This window comes from Cheilinus undulatus, linkage group 3 (genome assembly GCF_018320785.1).
Source record: "Cheilinus undulatus linkage group 3, ASM1832078v1, whole genome shotgun sequence".
In the NCBI taxonomy this organism is placed as follows: domain Eukaryota; kingdom Metazoa; phylum Chordata; class Actinopteri; order Labriformes; family Labridae; genus Cheilinus; species Cheilinus undulatus.
This window is the reverse complement of record NC_054867.1, coordinates 19,561,512-19,580,913: the sequence shown is the minus strand read 5'-3', so window position 1 is coordinate 19,580,913 and position 19,402 is coordinate 19,561,512. Positions and strand designations below refer to the sequence as shown.

The 19,402-nt window shown below is 39.1% G+C and overlaps 1 protein-coding gene across 10 annotated transcripts in view; it reads right to left on the bottom strand.

Annotated features, from left to right (window-relative positions):
- Positions 1 to 19,402, bottom strand: part of magi1b (membrane associated guanylate kinase, WW and PDZ domain containing 1b) — a 207,666-nt gene that overhangs the window by 63,525 nt on the left and 124,739 nt on the right. For all 10 annotated transcript variants that reach the window (XM_041781197.1, XM_041781230.1, XM_041781212.1 and 7 more), the window contains exons 3-4: positions 11,061 to 11,180; positions 4,423 to 4,665 (exon numbers count right to left, since the gene is read on the bottom strand). In XM_041781197.1, the coding sequence (XP_041637131.1) occupies positions 4,423 to 4,665; positions 11,061 to 11,180 (363 nt within the window). The remainder of the gene's footprint in view (positions 1 to 4,422; positions 4,666 to 11,060; positions 11,181 to 19,402) is intronic.

The following is a 19,402-nucleotide window of genomic DNA, read 5'->3' as shown; positions in this document are numbered from 1 at the left end:
CTTAAAGAGCATCACATGTCTATACAAGCTGCCAGGTTGCTTTAGCCTTGTCCCTTTTTCACACATGCAAAGCTGTTAGGTTGAACACATAATGCAGAATTTTTCACCATGACTTTACCCAGAATTGTTCCCTTCGGCCCCCGTTTCCAGGAATATAATGAAGCTGCTTTATTACTGTAAGTGTTCTGCTAGTCAGTATGTAATTCCTCGTTCTTTTGTTTATACTATAAATACATGTTGTCACATTTAGCATTGATAAAAAGACAAAACTGTCATCTCAGCACCCAAGTCTACTTGTCTGACATCTGTAGTTGTTGAGATTCTTAGAGAACAAAAGCTAGAAATAGTACAAATAATGTTCTAACCGGACACATTATCAAAATATCACGGTTTGCATTAAAAAAAACCCACCCAAACCTAGTAGTATTTACACTATATTTTATATCCATGTGGCACATCTTGCATATGCATATCCAGCTCATATTGATAATGCACACCAGATTTCCAAAATAAAATGACTGGGCCTGAGATTCAAACCTTGAATATGTGTCGAAAGGCTTTTAGAGGCAAGAGTAGGTCAAGTTTCAAGCTGCATGAGTGACATAAGACTTGACTGATAGCACAAGGAGCCATCAGGAAATGGAGCAAGCCTATATATAAAGATCAATCTCTGGATTATATGAATTTAAAGCAAAAATCAATCTGAATCAGAGAATACATTTTTAATCCTGTCCTACTCTCATCCAACTACCTCACTGTCCAACTAGGAAATTCCTGCTGTGAGGGATATGTGGCAACAAGAAAATCAGGAAGACATCAGGCGTAAAACAGCTGAAATTGTCCTGAAATTTTCAGTCTTTCATGTGTAAAATCAGCTTGCGTGTCAAAATGAAATCAAATAAGAAATCACACACAGGTTGATGGAAAATGCAAGGCTATGAAATGTAATTTCTTTCTATAGTTGATTTGCTAAACTTTTTAAAGCTCCATGTGAATAAAAGAGCATTTTGCCAATGACGTTTGCAACAAGTGCCTCATCCTGTCGTTGTTAGCAGCCTTTACATCAGTCCAAGAGCTTTGAGCGGATTTCACACCCATGTTTTTGACTAAAATCCTGATTACACTACAGTAAAGCATTACCATTTATCCTTAACTACTTCTAAGAGCTGTAAAACCATTTCCTTCAGTTTGGACTGCTAAGTGGGCAGTTCACACCTCAAACGATGAAATCTGAAGTGCTACCACCTAGCTTCCTGTTATCCTCTTTTCACACTCACACTCCACTAGCACCCTCAGAGCTCACACAATCACAGACGGTGAATAAACAACTTTTGGTCCCACTCCTAAAAACACATGGCCCAAACAGCTTATCGTCTGAGACAACCTCCTTACAATGCCCACTGACCTACTAACATACTGGAATAGATATTCAAAATCTAGAGGAATAAGTTAGAGATCATCACTAAAAGGGATATAAGGTGAGCACTAACGTCTGCATTATCCTTCAAACATTAAAAAATCAGCTGGGAAGAAATAAAACATTTACAAACCCAAATAACCCCCTGAGTCCTCATGATAACACCAAGAATAACTAAAAACGATAAAAGTTGCTCAGACATGCACAGTCTGCTTCCCACAGCCAGATGGCACTATTTTACATTTTTGCCTGCATGGATACAGGCAGATGTAGTCAAACCCAGAGACCACTTACTCACCAATCAAAGAAGCTCTTGTGTTCTGCAGCCCCTCACCACACAAAAGTGCTCTCTGCCTTTCTCTCTCACCCCTTTGTGCTCTTTCTCCTACTTCATTTCTGAACTTCTCCTCAGTATACAATCCTACCTTCCTTCTCTTCGGCCCAATCCTTCTCACATGTGCCCTGCTTGCCCCTTTAAGCCCCACCCTCTTTCTACTTGATGTCCTGCTACCTTATCTCCACTTTCTAACCCACCCACTGTATCCACCTCATCTTAACATTCTCGTCCTCTCCTCCAAACAGAGCTGCAGAGAGCAGGATCACAGTCTGGTGTTATGCTGCAAACTAAACAGAGCACAGCATGCTGTCAGGCTGCTTTTACAGTCGGCTCTGCAAGCAGCTGCCTGTGTGCTCACCGACTTCACTTCTGTTTGTTTTAAAGGTGTCTACTCTAGCTAAAGACACATGTGCATCATGTAAGCTTTGCTAAACAAGAACTTAACATACAAGTACAGCTAGTACAGCATAAACAATAAAGCAGAGACTACTGTAAACAGATGTAAAGCAGCAGTAGAAGTCAGAAAGTTTGAGGTAAAAACTAGTCCAAAAAAGCTAGCTAGCCTGTACACTGTGTTAGTCAATGCCAAATACGATGAATCAGTCTGGCTGTCGTCTGTGCAAAGGAGCCAAATTTAATCAAGTTAGGAGAACAGTACCAGTTTGGGAGCCCTAACCCAGCTCTGTGTTCTGTCCAAATAAAAGAGATTGTGTCTGAATTCACAGGAGATGAGCACTTGTTTACACCTGGTTTATGAATGTGTTTGAAAGAAGTCTTAAATGACCCATTGTTATTGGATTTCACTTTGATTCTCACATAGTGAATGTGTGGAGCAGGAAAAAATTGACATTTTCATTCAGCTGAGCTAAAAACACCTTTAATACAGACATCTAACACTGTATTATGGTATGAAAAATATACTTAATCAGTTACACAATCAAAAAGTGCTCTCAGATATATGATTAGTTATGGTTTATTTTCACTCATAATATGAAAACCTAATACCACCAAAGTTCTGCATCCAAGACATGCACTGACTGATAATAAAAGGCAATATACCAATATTTAAAATAGAAACTCAGCAAATTACTAACATTAATTCAGACAGTGTTTTCATTAATTTTTTTGGTGCAACACTCCCACCATGCCAACATTTTCTCTCATGTTTGACCATGAAAACAGAGCGGAAACTGTCCAACAGGTGATTACTTCTGCTCGGTAAAACACCTCCCATTTGATTCAGCAGATAGGTAAACTTGATGCCAGCATTTAATTGATATGACACAACAAATAAATGCTGCCGACTGATATCTGCTGATGCCAAATCATTTGCCAGTGGCTAGTGTTTATCAACAAGGCTGATATCAGCTGATACAAACTGTTGCACTAGAGCATCCCTACTGCATCTGCATAAAGTAAGGGTACTTAGATTGATATGATGCAAAAAAATCATGACGGCAGCAGCAGTCCAGATATTCTGACTTAATTAAGTCTCAACACACTGGATCCTACATAACCCCTTCTGCTTTCCATAACTGTGTCTATCATCTGGTAAATGTCTGGTATTTTTCAGCACTATGATGAAGAACTTATGCTATCAAGAAGAAATAACAGTGTCATCATTAAGATTATTTTCTAAGACTTCAAACCTCGAAAAACTTCAATGTAAAACAAGAAATGTAATTATCATTTATGAAAAAATAAACTGCTTATTCTGATGGTGCTTTATAGAAGTGCTGTAAAAGAAACTAGTATAACCAAAGTCATGTATGATCATCTTGCATATTATTTCACCTAAAAATGGGCCTTTAATACTCACATGTTGTCACTTGACTTCTGCTGCTACAGTGAGTAAGGACAGGTGTAAATTTAACAGACAAGAAGATCGCATTTTACCATCACCACTGGCACATTTGCTAAAGGCTGAGACAACTACACGACTGCATTTTCATTTCAATCTTTCCCATATTAGTCAGCAGTGTTTGGGGTCATACAGGGGATTGAAAAGTGGGCATACTTTATGGCAGTGGTTCTTAATTAGGTCAGGACCCAAAAATGGGTTGCAGAGTTTAGATATATTTTTAATCATTATGCTTTAAGTCACCTTCTTCAAGTTGGTTTGCTTTGCTTTCATACCACAAAAGAACCACACCAGGATTCATTTGGAAGCAAACGAAGACCCCCATTTAAAGTGGACCGGAGCTCACTTGTTTGGTCTGCACCAGAGTTTGAATGAGTTTCACACCACCCCAAACAAACCAAACTATCTGCGGAAACAGACTAGGGTTTGTTTTAAGCAAACCAGAATGCTCTGGGGAGAAAGAGACCTCAATATGATTGATCACAAGCTCAAACAGTGCAAGTATCTCAGTGTTTTCATAAAAAAATAAAATTTAGCTCACAAGAAAACTGAATTATTGCATTATGATTTTAATAAACTTTCTTGTAATCTTCAAACAACTGCAGAACTAAAGTAGGTATTTCTGGCACAATTTCACCAACTTTCAAGGAGCATGGAGGACAAACATATTCCTGTAGGAAACAGAGAGCTCAAACGACAGGTGCAGTTCAGAGAAAAACTTTACCAAACCAACACATTCTATTCATCAGCCTCACCCACATACTTATGTCTCCCTCTCCCCCTCCACCTGCTGCCCCTCTTTCTCACCTGTAAAGCTACTGTTCATGTCAGGGAGGTCCTCGTCGTCCTCCTGCTGCTGCTCTCCAGGCACTATTCCAGCATTGTGCATGTCATTGTAGGACTTGGTGCGTCGGGGAGTGGATGGCTGCGAGCCTGGCAGGCTACCGCTGAGCCCGTCTGGCAGTGGGGCATCACCGCCGCTACCGCTATTGCTAATCACTTTCCCACCGGGGGGCTGCACCGGTGGCTTGGGCGTCCCATAATAGTTACCTAGGCAACAGAGAAGAAGGCAGGGAGGGGGGATTAAAAAAAAAAAGACAAAGACAAGATGAGGAATTTAAAAGGAGGGTTAGAGAGGAGGGGTCAAGGGGTTTTGTGCATAGTTTTGTTCGCTTGTGTGTGTGCTGGATAGGAGTTTTAGTCCTTTGTATGTAAATAGAAAAGACGGCACTGTTTGTGAGAAAATGTGAAGTCCTGAGGCCAAAACTAAACCGCCTTCTTGATGAGCCTAAAAAAGTTTCACCTTGCTTTAAATTGTCCAAAAAGTACTCAGAAAGTGTTTTCAGAAGCAACATCACATAGTTTTCACTTCAAAATAAAAAGTTGACTTAAACTATGTGTTTTTTGGAAACAGAAGTAAAAAGCAGTATTTTTTAAGTAGTTCATTAAACAGTTTGATGCAAAATATCTGACAATGCCAAAATCCTGTTTAACTGAGCTGATCATTTGAGTCATTTTCTTTCTAATTTGCAACAGGATGATCTAAAGAGACGGAGACATCTGATTTTAAAGCCAAATTCTTTAGAAGAAAAGTTTGTCATAGCATCCAGAAAATTAAAGTAATTACAGCACTAATAATTCTGTAATCCAGCTGGCTGAATTACATATGTGAAATTGGAAGGTGAAATTTAAATGTAAACGAGACATTTTCAAGCAGATATTTTGGCAGACTTGTTTCATATCACAAAAAGGATTGTGTTACATTAAGTTGGTAAAAAACTAGCAGCAAACTAGTTGGTACAATGCTGTAAAAGAGTATTTGCCACCTACCAGAGTTCTTACTTTACTGCATATAGGTCACACTTGAAAGTTCCAGGTCATCAAACTAATTGGGGATTTTAGACAAAGATAACCTGAGTAAATAATATAGTTTTTAAATAATTATTTCATTTATTAAAGAAAAAATATAACCTATCTGGCACTATGTGGAAAAAGTTATTGCCACTTAAGCCTAAGGACTATATGTGCCACTATTGGTAGAACAACAGCAAAACAAGCATTTATGACAACTATCAATGAGTCTTTAACATCACAGTCAAGGGTTTTTTTCCCACTTGTCTTGCAGAGTTGATTTAATTAAGCCACAACAGAGGGTTTTCCGGCATGAACGGCTTTTTAAAGGCCATGCCACATCACCTCGATTGGATTAAAGTCTTGACTTTGCCTAGGCCACTCCAAACCATCATTTTGTTTTTGAAGCCATCCAGAGGAGGACTTGCTGGTGTGTTTCACATCATTGTCAGGCTGCGTAACCCAAGTGTGGGAGCTTGAGATCATAAACTGATGACCAGACATTCTCCTTTAGGATTTTTTATTAGAGCAGAAATCACGGTTATATCAATAACGGCAAGTCATCCAGGTCCTGAAGCAGCAAAGCAGCCCTAGACCATCAGACTACCACCATGTTTGACTGTTGGTATGATGTTCTTTTTATAAAATGCTCTGATAGTTTTACACAAGATCTAATGGGACACAACCTTCCAACAAGTTCAACTTTTTGGAAATATATTTCCCAAAATGCTGGGGGATCATCACAATGTTTTTGGAGTACTTGGGCCTGGGTGTGGCCAGTGAAACTGAACTCAGCTTTCCAAAAATGTGGTCAATCAAAGTTAATTAATGATTTAACAAGGGGGACAATTTCTTTTTCACATAGGGCCAGGTAGATTTGGATTTTTTTCCCTTAATAAATAAAAAGATGACTTATCCTCTCTGCATGCTTAGGTGTAAAGCTTCAGGCATTCTAAGGCACATACACTTAGTCCAGGATATGAATGTATTCTGCCACTGAAATTGAACTACAGACAGCACTACAGACAGCACTACAGACAGCACTTACATGTTGATATAAGACTCCTAAAATGTGTTGAAATGCCTTGAAAAAGAACAGAATACAGCCATCTCTTTCAGCACACATGACCATCTTTGTCTGCTTACAGCTATAATCCTGTCATCCATATTGCCTAATTTTCCCTTGGAAAAATGTCATTATATATTCTGCTTTCAGCTTCTGTTATTTTTGGTGAGATGACTCATGATACAGTCTTCCACAAAACTTCACAAGACTGCCTTGTTCTGAACCTGCTGAGGACTTTAAAGTGAAAGTAAAACATCAGTCTTCTGATTGCGTCCATACTTTCACCTTATAAAGTGAGCTGGTTGACAGTCAGAAGTCTACTGGCTCTGTTTTCCTCCCTGTCATTACAGACAGAGATAACTGTATTGTTACGGAACACTGAACAAGCTAAGTGGACACTGCGGACACTTAATTAAACATTATCTGACTGAATGGAGGCGATACATGGCAGTGTTGTGTTTACAGTCCTTCAACTGTGTCAGGACTGCTTTGGCTGAGCGGCAAAACGCGGTGTGTGCTGTGTGCCACACATGATTTGTGATGTGTCACATGACTGAAGTGATCTTTTAGCCTTCATTGTTGAGAACTGGAGACAGTTATGAAACAGAAAAAGTTACGGATGTCGGAAAAATACATTTTTTACATCTTTTGAATAACCTGCTGGGATCAGGTTATAAACCAAAGACCCTCGTTTTTTAACAGCGCTTAGAAAATGACATTGAATTTTAAAATGTTAGAAACATGTTTGGCAGGGGTGTGACAAGACACTAATCTCGTGAGATGAGAAGAGACAAGATTTGGGCCCACAAGATGAGATTTTACACTTTTGTTTTATGAACTGATTAATTACCAAATGAAACATGCTATACTGGAGAAGGTGACGAATGCTTCCCTCCTGTTGAGTTGGAGGTAAAAAATACTTTTGGAAAACAACAGGAAGAAGTTTGATATCAGTGTGAAAAAGCATAACGTCACACAGGCAGAAAAATCTAGCATTACTACATATTTCCACCTGTGGATACTGCATTTTCAGCATCATTGTTGACACTCTGAGATTAATAATCATGTAATGATACTCTCTCAAACCCATTAAAACATGCTGCCTGAGGAGTGCATGGTTTGCCAAATTGTCCAATAAGGCAAGATGAGCCATGGCACCGCACTCACTACATTTGAGATGCCTGTCACAGCCGTCTTTGAAAGGTTTTGACACCAATCAGGCAAAGTGTCTGTTTCAAACCACACAAAATTACAAAAAAAACTTGAAGCATGCACAGATGAGATTGATTTATGTGTGCTGAGATGCCTGGCATAGTTTTTAATATGTTGTTTCACTGTTTTACCACTAGCTTCTGTGTGCAAGAATGGTCTGAGCTGTGTGTAAATTTACACACACCCTTAAGAAAAAAACAATTTGACACACCATGCATAAGAATCTACTCATTATGCACAGAACCATGTGTATGCATTTTTTTTTTAGGAAAAATGACCCTATAACTGACCTGGGACTGTGTCATATAGAGTCTTGTTTTTTTTTCTATCATGATTAGAAACATAACTTACTAGAGCCAACCTGAAAGGTAAAAATGAAGAGAATTTGTTAATTTTCAAGCTAAAAATGTCAAAAATATATAGGAAAAAAATCTATATTTTTGAGATTATAAAGTCACATATTTAAAAAAAACCAAAACCAAAAAACGAAACAAAACAAACAAACACAAAAAAAAACAGAATTTCAGAATTTAAGAAGTCTGAAATTTACAAGAAAAACTAAAATTGCTGAGTTCAGAAAGTCTTAAATGTTGAAAGTCAAAAGATGTACTAGAAACCAAACTGAAAACAGTGGTTGAATTTTTGACCGTTTATTCTTAAAAAATTGTAAGTTTTGGCTCATGTGCATTTTCAACTTTTAAGGCAAAAAAATTGTTAATTTTTCATGAATTACTCACTTGAGAACATGAGAATGTTACACTTTTCCTAGTAAATTAACAGATCCACTTAATGATGTTTGTTTTTAGAGTGGTATTAATGCACCGTCATAATAATGTAGAGTTTATCCATAGAGCTTTTGTCAAGACCAAGATTATGTAAGCCTATTATGTTGGGATTTTGTCAGTGGAAACAACTGAAAGTGATTTGTGCTTTTCCAAGTGGGTGCTGAGGGAGCAATGACTTTTCCTGATACAAGTGGGTGGGGGTGGGTGGGGGGTTCCCTCATGGAGCTGTTTCCAAAGGGTCGCTAATGTGTACCCTAAGTTGCCATATATTAATACATTTTAGTTGACATAGTTGAATAAATACATTCTGACTCACAAGATCACAAATTATTTATCTCCTCTTCTTGGGATATCAAAGCTGTTTTTTCTTGAGATAATGAGGTCATTTTCTGTGAAACTACCAAAGTTTCCCTGCAATCTTGAGAAAATGTAAGAAAAATAAGCATGCATGCCCTTTGGTAACAATGCACTTATCAAACTTTTTTTTGGCCCTGTCTCTTTGTTCAAAGATAAGACAAGATAAAATATTCCTTTATTAGTCCCACAAGAGAAATTCCAAGTTCTGTGACATAAGGTCCCAACTGCAACATTTGTAACATTTATTAAATACATTTAAAGTTGTTTTAAGGTTTTAAATTTGGATTTCTTACAAGAAGGTGACAAGGAGGTGGTGGTGGGACCCGATTCCTAACCAGTTGAGATTCTCAACTTGAGAACCACTTCCCTGAGGAAAACAGGCTGGGAACCACTGTCTTTCATGCCAATTATCAACGTGTTTTTTTTCCATTAACATGTTTAGATGTTGTTTTAATGATAGACAAATCAGATGATATTCAAAGCTACTTTTTGGTGCTTTAAAATAAGAAATAAAAACTTTCTTGTCTACCTGTACCTCAGCTTCTGTTTTCTATTATGCCTGAGAGCTACTTTCAACACACAAAGAAAACACGTGGCTGAGGTCTTTCTGACCTACTTTCAGTGGACCGAGTGATGACAATATGCATACAAAGGAGCAAAACAGTAAGAATTTTTTGATTACAGAAAACTGTAAATTCAGTTGCCTTTCACAATGATGTATTTTTCAATAAATCTATATTGAATAGCTATGGCAATGCATGAATTTGAATTTTACAGTTGAATGTTAATGCAACACATTCTAAGGCATGCACTCTTTGTCTTACAGTGACAGAGTGCAAACATTAACTATTATCTGTGGCTTGATCTGAGCACTGACTGGAGGCAAAGAGGAGAAATGTTCTCTCCTGTTGGACAGCAGGTGCAGCTGTTGAAAATACGGCTGAGTGGCCAGGTCAGGGACAAAAGACACCTGCTTTATGACTGTACACGGGAAGGGTGAGTTTGGTGAGAGTTCTAGTCCAAAATACTATGATGCACATGTGCCTAAAATCGAGATCAATGTGATTCAACAGACCATGTATTCACGCTTGCTTAGTGACTCAACAGAACAGCAAGTGAAAGCATCCATTAGGTTGTGAGTTTTTTTCAGAATAATGTGTTTTGAAAGTTTTTAACTGTCCCACAGCACATGTATGCTAAGATACCTGTTTTTCCCTGTTGGGTTTCAAAATATCTGCAATTAAAGATATAAACATTATACTGCTAAAGTTACTTTAGCAGTATAATGTTTATTCTTTTAGGATAAACAAATGAACACATTTCCTTAAAACACACTTTAAAGTGAAAGAAATGATGATGAATAAAGAAAAAAACTTCAGCTGACTTATTTGTTCATACTGCCAATACTCACAGCTGTTACAGGCAGATCTAAGAGTCAAAATATCCGTTATAAATACTGGCTAAGATTTTCATATCTGTCGATACCAATAATTCACTTCTTTGGCTAATATCTGTAAATACCGAAGTCCTACCAATAATATTGTGCATCCCTAAATTACATACTAAAGGACTTAAATCCTCAGCGACAGCAGGAGAGTGCACATACACAGATGTTTTCAGTGAAGAGGAAAAGGAAAAAACCTCCTGAAAAACCGGAGTGAAAAGTATTTTAGGCTGCTAAGATTTTTTAGTCATGCCTTATATGGACTAATTATCATTATTAGCTTTCTCCTTGCTGCACAATCCAGGGCTGATTTTACACTTGACCCACAGCATGAAATGATTTGCATACATACGTCCAGTATTTGCAAATAAATCTGCAATACAGGAGGCTGGAGGATCATGGCCAAGCAGGCCCAAAATCGGCTAATTCCGGTCCGAAGCCAGTCCATTAGTGCAACTCTAGTGTTCACATAAGTCCAAACAAATTGATAGGGGAGGGCCTCCTTGTTTCAGAACAACTTCTTCAAACATCCAGGAGTGAAAGCACCCTAAGAATTTTTACTTCCATTCTTGTATTTCAGATCATCTAACTGGAGCATCTAAACTTCCAGCCAAAGAAAGACTAGACAGATGCACGCACCTTTAAATTTTCTACTCCTCTTCAAAGCATCTGCAGTTTACAAACCCCTAACAACTTTCATCACTATCAAATGTGCGTTTTATAAATTTACCTTCATATGTTCCAATCTCCAATAAGGTCCCACTTTTCTCCAACTCAAGGAAATCCTCCACTGAGAGGAAGTTGTAATCTACCCCAGGAACTTCTCCTTCTCTTGGGGCGCGGGTTGTACCTGGAAATCAGACAGAGAGATAGTGTCAGCAAACTACATGAATAAACCACAAAAAAATCATTCACTAGTAACACAGTCTTGATCAAAATGGTCTTTGCCACTCCTTTGACTAACAATGGACTTCAAAATAATTTAACTGATTTACTTCACATATTTTAGGGGTAAAGGTGATTAAGACAGGGAGTGTAGAGTGACCAGCATGCAGCATTTACATTTGTAAGACTATGACAACAAAATAACAGCAGAGGGTGTGATCCATTGATATTACGATCTGCCTTCACACCAGGGTAAGGTGTGAGGTATCGTAGTAGCACCTCAGTGGGATCTGACCATATGTGAGGGGGGAAACTATGTGTGTGTGTGAGTGGATGTGTTTGTGTGTGGCTTGGCATGAAGCTGGTGAGATCCTCGCACCTCTCTTTAATGAGTGCCGACAGTTGGCTGGTGTGGCCTAAATGGTACACGACTTTACAGCAGTGACAAAAAACTAAACTCTCCTCTGTTTCTTTCACACATTCTGATGTTTTTTCTCTATCACTCTATCTCTATCCAACATGAACACATGACCACTATTGTCTAGTTTATCTGTGTATGTTTCTCACGTCTCAGTTGCATTGTATCCAACAACGAAAGGGAAAGATTCTACCACAGGATTTAAAAGCTGTATGCATTTAAGCATCTAGACAGTTCTGGCTCATGGCAAATTATCTTTTCTCATCTTGCTCATTCTTACAGACATCTGCTTCCCGACGACGGGGCTCTCCCTCCTTTGCTACCTTCCCTCTCTTCCAACTCTTGATCTATCCGTCTTATCTCCCAATCACTCTGTCTCCAGTGGGTTGGTAAGCAATAAGCCGGTAAAAATAGATATGTGGGGATAGGGGGGAGACTCCCACTGCAGCCATGTTCACTGACACTGGTAATAAATCACAGATGTGCGGCTCCAAACTCAAGCATTGCTCTCACGCTAGCATGCAGAACATGCAAAAAGACATGAATGTTGCAATGTGTGAATGTCTCATATATATTATACTTGACAGGCATCACCAGCTGCCTTATCAGGGTATTCTAGTAAATTCTTTCTCTCTTAGGATACAGTAATGGGGCAGATATAAATCCTCTTTTCAGAGCTAGCATTCATTCTTAAAAGCATAGAAATGTCCAAACTTCACCAGACACTCAAACAAATCAGCACTGAGATCTTTAAGAGAGTCGGCTCACTCGATCCCAGGCCCTGGGTCTTTTACGGAAAGTCAACCTTGGAGAGTTCTCAGCCAAGACCCAGAGTTCAGCCGACTGTCGGTTACTTCCCTCCACAAAAGTCTCCATTGATTCGACTTCATTTAGACACTGCTGCTCTTAGAAAACCAAATAGGAAGTGGAATTGTGACCTGTGTTTTAAAGTGGATGCAAAGGCAGAGCCTTGGCTTAAACCCAGGGGTAAGACACTGTCAATGCTATAGGCCTGACTAATTCAATACACAAAAGCACCATTGACCAAGCTGTGGAATAGAGTGAGAAGGAGGGACAGGTTTAGACAGAGAGTTTAGCATTGAGACTCCAAGAGTTAGGACTGGATGAGTATGATGACAACTTTGCCAGATTATGAATTTTAAAATGCAGAGGGAGGGAGACTTCCAAAGTTAAGACTTAACATAATCTGGCACATAAAATAAAGCCTTGGAGATCTCCTACGAGGTTGTTCGTCTAGCTCTGCCTGGCTTGCGGCTTAACGGCTCCAACATTGCAACTAACTGAGATATGTTGGTGGGCGTTCAAAACAAAAAAAAAAACAAAAAAAAAAAAAAAAAATCATCATTAGCATTTCAAGTAGACGATCAAGGAAACAAGTGTTGAGATATTGGCAGTCGTACTGTAGCTCAGTGAGTGTGGAGTCACTACTGCTGCATCAAAACACATGCATGCATATCCAAAAAAAGCAGAAATGTACTGTAACCTTTAACTTTTAAAACAAAGAATAATGATCCAGAACTGTATGTTCTTTAAAAAAAAAAAACAACAACGAAGATGGAAACAAAAAAAGGAGTTTATGTGTCTTCATGCATCATGCCACTGGGTCTCTGCTGTTGCTAGGGACAACCCAGGAAGGAGAGGATAGAGAGGGAGAGAGAGATGTGGGGAAGCTAAGTGGGGAAGTTTGTTCTCCAATGATGCTGCATTACTCTAAACCGTCTCCCTTTGCTTCATAGCCATCGCAGGTCCATGTTGGAAATATGAAGAACCACAGAGGAATAACTCAAGGATCATGATGAAGCTTTAATTATGATGTATCCAATTTAGCTTACTTGGAATCTTAATGTTTAGAGATTAACCAAACCCCCAAGACCATTCCTTCTTCTGAAAACCTGTGCATATGGATATTTAGTAATGCAGGTGACCAATTCAGGTCCAAATCAGGACACTTGAGTGCCAAGTTTTTTAAGTATGCATAGTGACTGCCATTGCCATGATTTATATTTGGCAGTGTGGCTGTTCTGGGTTCCCCTTGCACTTCAACCAGCCTCAAGCAGGGAAAGCACACGTTCCTGCCTTTCCAGAGCCTACAAGGAAAGCCTGAGGCAAGGACAGAAGCACGGAGTGGAGCAGGCATAATTGACAACAGAAAGACACTGATCAAATCAGAAGCAGGAAAAAGAAGACGCTGGGGTGGAGGAGAGCTGTAAAAGCAACTTGTAAAGAGAAGCCAGACTAGAAGAGTTTTAATAAGAAAGCCAGAATGTGATACGCCAATAGCATGCTTAGAAGCAATCAGCTGGCCACCAGCTGATGAGGGCTTGCATGAGATCAACTGATCTCAATTATATGGCAGGACTTGACTCTGCGGCCTGCCTGAACAAACACTATACACTCAATATGCCAGCTTTCATCACCACAGAGCTTAAAAGTGACCAACACTTTTTCAACAGCTGTGGTTTTGAAGTAAATCAGAGTTAAAAATGACCATTTTCTTCAGTGTCAGTAACTAACAGATGAGGTTTTGTAGAGCCAGTACTAGGATTGGGCAGAGTAAAATTTAATAGCATTAATCCCAGATTATTTCTGAGGTTTCTTATATACCGCCATGTAATTTGGATGCTGTGTTCCATTCATTTCTTTTGTAAATGCTTCTCTTAGCCAGTCCAAGAAAAGAATAAGGACCCTTGCATGCATTATGGGGTGCTTGAAGTGACTATAGTTGTTCACACATTTCATTGGTAAACTAAGTTATAATTAGGAGTGTAACGGTACAGAAAAATTTCGGTTGGGTATGTACCTCGGTTTTGAAGTCATGGTTCGGTACATTTTCGGTATGGTAATAGAAGCAAATAAATATATATATATTTTTAAATTAAATTGTATTAAATTAATAGGCAGAATAAACTACATTTAAATTATTAATAATGCTGCAACCTCCTTCCAAAAGTTCTTCAATGATTTAAAATACTAATGAATAAATGCATTTTAGAAAGGTAGAAATAATTTAATTCACAAACCCAGAGCACCAGTGTTATGATAAAAACAATCTTAAATAATAGGAAGTTTATAAATGGCTGGTGAGACTTCTTGTTTTTTCTCCTCGTTACAGTGACGTTCTTGTTTGAATGGTGCTTTTAAAAATGCTTTGATCTGCTGGACAACATGCTGTCAGTGATACAGCTGCTGAATAATGTCAGAGCTACTGTTGTCGTCTTTGTCCACTGTTGTATTTTACTGGGAAAAAACGTGTTCCTAAACAGGACACTGGGAATATTCAGGCTGTTGCTGTGGTTGTGTGGGTGCCAGGACAGTGTGACAGTGAGTTGTTCTCTGGTTTTCTGTCTGTATGTGAGCTTCGTTCCACATGTATCCGTTTGGTACACGTCTGTACTGTACCAAGATGCCCGTGCCAAACTGGTATGGTGCGAATACACGTACCTTTACACCCCTAGTTACAACAGGACAGAGAATCAAACTAAGTTTGAGTTTTACATACATGCTGCTGCTTGAACACAACAACTATGATCATGTGCACGGACCATGTGATTGACAGAAGGGGCAATGTCGCATCGGCCGTATTGCAGATGTACCAGACAGTCATGACCACCAAGGGAGCTGAGCCAGATGGCTAAGCTTTCTATTTACTGGCCGATCTTTGTTCCCATCCTCACCTATGGTTTAAATGACTGAAAGAATGAGACCGAGGGTATGAGTGATTGAAATGAGGTCTCTCAGGAGGATGGTCCTTTGAATTGTAAGGAGTCAGCTATGGTGGTTTGGGCATCTAATCAGGATCCCTCTTGGTCACCTGCCAATGGAGGTCTTCCAGGCACGACCAACTGGCAGGAAACCCCGGGTAGACCCAGAACTTACTGGAGGGATTATATATCCTACCTGGCTTGACAGGGATGTCTGGGCTGACTTGCTTAAAATTGTTGCCACCTGGCCCCGGATAAGCGGATAGATGATACAGTGAGCAGAATGGACAGTGGAGTGTGTCCAGTATTTGCTGTGATGTCTGTGGGCTCTGAGATAGAAACTTGTTGTACTACACTGTCACTGTCTTCAATTATTTTGATCATGACCCATGAGACAGCTCAGTGCCTGTACAAAGACGGCAAGCTTCATCCTGCTGTGAGTTGAGCTGTAAGCATTCACTTCAAATTCTCATTTCTGATTTAAATCCAGGAATAAGAATTAAGGTGTTTTTATGTGGCACATTGCTGTAGACTGGATATAAATGACCTGTAAACAATACAGCAGTGCCATCACATGACACATAAATATAGGCGTGTCTAAGGCATACCTTCTTTGACAGTCTATTTGAAAGTTCTGTTCTCACTTTTCTAGCATCTTCAAACAGGCAGTGGGGCTGCATGTGGAAATGGATACATACTTTAAATACACGTTTATGATAAACTTGCACATGTTACACACAATTTTTTTTCATGACACTCAACAAATGGATATGGTGGCTACTTTTATATGGTAATACTGTAGTACCACCCAACTTTAGATAGTACATATTTCAGTGGTCACAGCAAGCTCTAACAACAGTCCCGGTGACACCCCACAGTTTCGGGTATTGTAGTCCTTCTCCCAAAGATCATGAATAAACCCATTTTTTCCTTCAATGAAGCTGATAAAATGCAAACTTGTGTCTTCTATAGCAGCATATATATCATCATTCTACTCTCAGTTAGTTTGTAGTAAGGCCACCTTGAACAGTTATGGCATTATGGGTAAAAATCAAACCCACTTTGTGAAGAAGGAATGATTTTTTTTACTTTCCAACAAAACCACACTGTGGAGCTCTATAACATTCAAATCCTCAGAGGGGCATCATCTACCATTAAGAGATGACCCACATCCTCCCCTTTCCCCTCCATGTCCTCAGCATCAGCTGTCTCAGCGCTCTCTCTCTGTGCAAACACTTCAAACTGATACAGCTCCAGACCACCATGACCATGGCCTATAGGAGACTATGGACAAGAGAAGTCTTCTACTTCAAACAACATGTAATGGTACTAAAAGACACACATATCTCCAAATATTTCAGGTCTTAAAAAAATCAAACTGGATTAGGCTCAAAGGTCATGTGTGTCTCGTGTACGTCATATACGTTGAAACTCTGACCACAGCTAATCCAATGTCAGTAAAGGCAAAATGGGAGTAATTCTTCTTGATTTACTTTTCACTAGTCCGATCAACTTGCTGTTGAACACTCCAAACAAAACAGAATCAATCAGCTGCTGGGTTACGTAGTACATTGAAATGACACACAACCGTTAATTCAACAAACAACAGCCAAGACAGCTCCTGAACACCTCTTAAGTCAAATAAAAGACTTAACGTGTTGGCCTCTGATTCTTCCTGGTGGGTGGTTGCAGATTAACCTCAGAGCAGGCACTGACTGCTTGAGCTGGGTGCACATCTCATACAAGCCCAACAGGAAATGACATCATCATATGGCCAAACTGAGCATGTTTTAAGTAAGTAACCTCTGACAACACAATTGCCCTGTGGGATTCAAAGCCCATATAAGAGCCTCTGTTTCAAGGTACTAGCTTATCTTGTCATTTCAGAAAAACAGTACACCTTTTATTTATTTATTTATTTTTTAATATTCCTGAAATTCTGAGATAATGATCTCACTGATTCAGATAAAACAGGTTACTACTTTCAAAAGCAAATGAAATATGTTTCCAGACATTAAACAAAAACATTTTTTTCATGATTTTTACCATAAAACACAAGTGCACATACCAATCTCTGGGGCTCTTGCACTCATTTAATTGAGGAGGGTCTTTGATCTGCTTTACATCATGCTATTAGTTCATTTCTGGTGTCTTGAGCTTATAAGTGGTGTTGCTTGACTTGCTGCATCAGGGTTTTTTTTTTGGTTGTATTTGGATCATTCAGCTGTCTCTTACAACAATTGCAGTGTATTTGTCTTGTCTTCTCACCTCTATTCTGCTGCTCATAGCCAAGATTGATTCTAAACCTTAAAATATTTGCTTTTTTCAACCATGTCTACTCCTCTCTTCAGATACTGACATCAAATTAAAAGCCTAAAGCAGATAGCACCTTCTACTGGTTATAAACCTGCAGAAAAGGTTACATCCTGATGAAACTGAGAAAAGCTAAGGATTAGCTATGTGGAGACTGGTGAGTATGGTGGGTTATATTTTTGCACTAAAGGCTAACAGATTCATGTGCTAAGTTAAATTTCCTTTTGAACATACAGAGCTCTGCAACAATCTTTGTGGCTGCCCTTCCTTTTCTAGTCCATGCTCTTCCCTGTCCCTTCATACAGACTAGTCCACAAAGATGAGCCACATCTTCCCTCTAGCAATCCAGCAGAGGGTTGACTCAGATACCAACAGTCACAGAGGAGTCATATGGCCTGTGTGTGAATGCAACACATGCTTTGGCTTGTAATTAATGGTACGAAAAGGGAGGGGAAGGAAACATGTCCCATTATAATCAGCAGCTGTCAAACCCCTGCCAACCAACACATACAAATGTTAAAGTGTATACGTGCAAGCACAAGCACATGGGAATGAAGTGCATGACCACGAAATGGGATGATCTGGGAGTAAACTGGAGCTGTGGTGGAGGGTAATCACTTAATGGAGCTTTATGCATACAAACATTTTCATTAGCATGACAGCCGCAGTGGAAGGATTGCTCTGAGCCACCTATGGTGACCAGATTAGACCCCCACAGAGAGAAGATCAACTCAGAGTTCATCACCTCTGAACTGTATGCACAGTAACTCACAATAAGCAGGATGTAGTTAAGGCTGGCCACATTACAGCCTAAACATAAAAGTCAGTGTGTTTACTAGGGGTTGGGAATCACTGGTGGCCCCACTATATGATATTATCAAGATACTTAGGTCATGATTCGATATTATTGTGATTTCAAACATTTTGCAATACAGTGAGTATTGCAATACCATATATTGCGATCTATACCATTTTTTTCAACTGTTTAGCTGATTTAGCATTAGTCTTGCCCTCATGTATGTTGTATTTCCACAGTATTTTATTTTCATGTAGCACTTCTTGCATACCTCATGTGTGATGTCGCTCTCATTCATGCCCTCCTTGCATTCCTAATGTCCTTCCCCTGGTGCTGCCATGTTTGTTGTACAAACTTTCTCCCACTCTATGACCATCACCTGTTGACCTCACTGGACAAACAATTGTCCAAAACAATTAATTTTATTTTTCCATTAACATAGACTTCAGTTCATATTAGCAATTAATTTGAAAAAATCAATACTTGCTGGATGAGACGATACAATATATCACTAGACAAAATATCACGATACTATGCTGTGTCGATTTTTTCTCCCACCCCTAGTGTTAACATGTTCAGAAAAAGTTAAATTATTGAGTTTGTTGACTAAATTGAATTTTAAAATGCTTTTTAACGTAACAATCCAGCTGAAATCACACAATTAAAGTTGTCAAATTAACACACCTAGATAATGCATTGGAGATAGATACTCTTACACAACTTAATCCAACCCAACCTGGACCAGGCGTTCTGCACATGCTCCACAGACTCAGCACAGGGCTTTTTTCTCCAAGTATAACAGCATAAACGCTAAACACAGCAGAGGTTGGGTTATTGTCCAGCTTCAGATATGTGTAGGCATGTAGGAAATTTACAGAGCTTTAAAGTTGTCCATATTTTTACTGCTCCACATACAACCAGTTAGCTGCTTGCTAACA